Source organism: Monopterus albus, unplaced genomic scaffold, assembly GCF_001952655.1.
Source record: "Monopterus albus unplaced genomic scaffold, M_albus_1.0 scaffold61.1, whole genome shotgun sequence".
Classification (NCBI taxonomy): domain Eukaryota; kingdom Metazoa; phylum Chordata; class Actinopteri; order Synbranchiformes; family Synbranchidae; genus Monopterus; species Monopterus albus.
Window position 1 is genome coordinate 2,569,679 of NW_018127941.1, and position 3,804 is coordinate 2,573,482.

The 3,804-nt window shown below is 40.9% G+C and overlaps 1 protein-coding gene across 2 annotated transcripts in view; it reads left to right on the plus strand.

The window, feature by feature from the left end:
• Positions 1–3,461, plus strand: part of tbc1d23 (TBC1 domain family, member 23) — a 12,859-nt gene extending 9,398 nt beyond the window's left edge. For both annotated transcript variants that reach the window (XM_020603524.1, XM_020603525.1), the window contains 4 exons: positions 70–158; positions 296–431; positions 529–723; positions 1,525–3,461. In XM_020603524.1, the coding sequence (XP_020459180.1) occupies positions 70–158; positions 296–431; positions 529–723; positions 1,525–1,609 (505 nt within the window). In that variant the 3' untranslated portion in view covers positions 1,610–3,461. The remainder of the gene's footprint in view (positions 1–69; positions 159–295; positions 432–528; positions 724–1,524) is intronic.
• Positions 3,462–3,804: the final 343 nt, after the last annotated feature.

A 3,804-nucleotide genomic window follows, 5' to 3' on the forward strand; every position in this document is an offset into this window, starting at 1 on the left:
ATATATATATATTAGAGTTCACTTAGTACTGATATGAGCCTCTAATCTCCCAAATGTCATTGTCTGTAGGCATGTGAGCAGCAGCGACCGTGTTGGCAAGCCTTACCGGGGGGTGAAGCCCGTGTTCAGTATTGGTGATGAAGAGGAGTACGATACAGGTAAAGGCACGTTGAACACAGTACGAGTCAGGAGATTTAAAGGGTGTATTAGAGCCCCTGAGTTTAAAAATATTTAATGTGTGATGCCTTTTATTGTGAAAAACAAAATGGTAACCTCCATGTAATGTCCCTACCAGATGAGATCGACAGCTCATCTATGTCAGACGACGACAGGAAGGAGATTGTCAACATTCAGACTTGGATAAACAAACCAGACGTAAAGCATCACATTCCATGTAATGAGGTGAAAGAGACTGGTCACATGTTCCCAAGGTGAGTCAGGCACCACTTCCTTCAAAATGAACAAACAACTGCAGTAAGTAAGAAATCTGTGACTGTCAACATCCACTGTGTTCTTCTGTGTTTCCAGTCACTTGCTGATCACAGCGACTCACATGTACTGCCTGAGGGAGATTGCTTCACGGAAAGGCTTTGCCTACATCCAGTCCAGACAAGCACTGAACTCTGTGGTGAAAATCACATCCAAAAAGAAACACCCAGAACTGATTACCTTTAAGTTTGGCAGCAACAACTCCACTGGAGTGGAGATATCAGCAGTTGAGAGGTGCTCGTCTGTGCACACAGATTTCTGATTTAACATCCTAGTTATCAGGAATTATTCTGATTGGCTGTGACTTTTATAGCAGTGATCAAATGCACTTAAGTTTCTAAATTCATATGCTGTTTTCATACAGGACACCCACGTATTGGCCTGTTATTTGACAGTCCATCTGAATTAATTGAAGTCTGCAAGGTTAATAAAACTGAAGATGCACTTCATGTTCATCTTTTATCTGTGACATCATACATAGTGCTACAGATTATTCTACCAACATTACAGTGTTTTAGGAAAAAACGTTCTTTTGCTGCCTATAAAGGACTAGGTCAGCATTTTGTGAAATACATTGCATAATAACAATTTGCTGAGAGTTGGACGTTAAGATTCAACCACTCAAGTCTGGACTCTGTGAAGCTAGAGCCTGGATGCATTTAGCTTAGCACAAGCAGAAGGAAACTGCTCTTTGCAAGGTTTAAAAATCCACCTACCATTAGTTTAATGTGTACAAAAAATTGTAACAGTAATTATAGCTTTAATGGAGACCTACATGCTGTAACTACATCTTAGCAAAAAACAGGTGTGTTCAAGTCTTTACATCAAGCTACACTTGTCCTCCCCTGGCTGTAGTGCCACATTTAGTGTCGAGACATGAGAGTGGTACCAGTTTTCTCATCCAACTCAAATGTCAAAATATTTCTTAGCACTCGGAAACTTTTTAATAGCTCAAATAGCTCTGAGGAAACAATAGTGAAAATTGCATTTCAGTTAACTTTTTTTTTTTTTTCTTTCCCCTCTGCCTCCTCTCAGATATTTGATTCCCAACGCAGGCGATGCCACCAAGGTCATCAAGCAGCAGATCATGAAAGTCCTGGATGCTCTGGAGAGCTCGTAAGTGGAGATGACGGGTTTAAGTTGAGGGATGACGATGGCCAGCTCTGACACAAACTGTAAGAAGAGTCACCGTCTACCAAGAACGAAGTCTCCTCCCCACTCTCCCTCTTGGACACAACCAGTGCAGTGTTGACTTTGTCTGTGTTGGGGACACATCACTGACTGTGGGACAGGCTGTGTGTGTTGACATACTTAGGTGCTCTGTAGTCATCCAGACACTATTGTACACTAAAAAATGTTGGTTATAGTGTATGGTTTTCTTTAGTCTTGCTAAAATATGGGCTCTCATTACAGTGCAGTTCCACTTTAGCGAGTTCCCCCTGGCCTTAACGTAGCGTACTGAGCTACCAGCATCAAACCTGTTCATTACATGACTGAGCTTTTTCTTTGACTTGAGCATCTCAGTTCTGACCCATTTGTTTTATAGTGAACAGTACTGCAGTTAAGTCAACTTTTAATTCACTCTTTACATGTGTTAAGTAGATTTACCGATCCCCTGTTGTGGTCAGGAAGCGAGCATGAGTCAGCAAACCAAGAGATGCACATCCCAAAAACAAACAAAACAAAAGATCAGCACTGGCACATGAGGCAGGATTCCTACTGCAGCAACTGTTTTTGATAATATTTCTTTTCCAACAAGCAGCCTTAAATCCAAATATTTTGAGGGTGTTTATGAGTGTGTGTGTGTGATGTATATATTATGTAAACTGCTCTATATCAGCACAGACCTTTGCAATGTCTTTTTGAAAGCATAAATTATGTAGTGACCTCTAAAATGGTTCACATGGTTTTGTTCCCCTTCTTTCTAGAGTAATCAGCAAGCCTTTTACAGTTTCCTCAGAGATAATTTATTCTCTGCTTTTACATATAATAATGAGTTAACCTTATCTCGTAGCAGTCTGATGTAGCTCTCAGAACGCAGCGTTCACAGCCCCTCTAGACTACATCAGTATTATAACAAGAGGTTCACTGACTGTTCTTAAGAGCCTGAGCACCTCTGTATTTTCCCATTCCGATTGTTTGTAAATAGTTTTCCCAGTTAATTAAAATGTAAATGTCTAGGTGATTATGTTAGCATCAGTAAGGTTATTATTCTAATTAAAGCAGGGCCATGCTAGCACCTACCCACTGAGAAAGGAAAGGTCTGTAACAGGAAATCTGCTTTAAGCACAGCTTTTACAGGAATGCAAAGCTTATTTGTAGGAAAGTCATTATCAATATATCTGTTATCAAATCAGTCCATTAAGGTGAATCTAAGCAGCTTTAACCAGCTTGTCACTGTTGCCTCTGGTCTCAAGCCTGTGATGTGTGACCCTGGCACCTGCAGTGGCAACATATTGCAGTGTATTGCTGCTTCTCCTCTAATCCTACATTCTGGCTTTTCCTCACTTTGTTCATTCTTACTGATTAATTTGCATTGAAATCCAAAGCTCTAAAGACATATAGCACCTTCCTCACAGCTCCAGCTGATACTTCAGTCCAGAGAAGGTTTAACCATTTGTATTCTTTGATAAAGGGGGATAGATATCCTCAGTAAACCATAAGACACATTGAAACTGTGGACAGCAAAAGAAAAAACAAAACTTGATTTAAAGACTGAGAAATGTGGTCTCTCTTCGCTCCAGTCTTTCATACCATTCCTGAGTAACCCATGCATTGTTGTGATTTTGTGATATTTTTCAGTATTCGCTTGACTGTAACATCCTTGATCAGGAGGCTTTACACTACTCTAACATCACTGGTGAAGGATATCAACCACTAGTTGAAATACAACAGTGTAACATGCACCTTACTGTGCTGCTATTATTTTCTAAGCATATCTGTTTTTAATAAATGGAGATTATTTGATTGCACCTGTGGAATAATCATTCGTACATTTTTTGATATAAAAGGCGCTGGAGAAACTACTTTGAAATGTAGTTTTGCAAACTATTAATTTCACAGTTGTGCTGTACTGCCTGCTGCAGAAGGACCCTGCAAGGCATAGTGAAAACAGCCAGCAAGATCATCGGCGCCCCTCTGCCTTCCCTTTGGACTTCTTCAACACCCGCCTCACCTGCAGAGCCATCAGCATTGTTGATGACACCTCCCACCCCTCACACTCCCACTTCAGACTCCTGCCTTCAGGCCCACTCCACCAGACTTACAAACAGCTTCATCCACCAGGCTGTGAGGATGCTGAACACTGTCCATTAC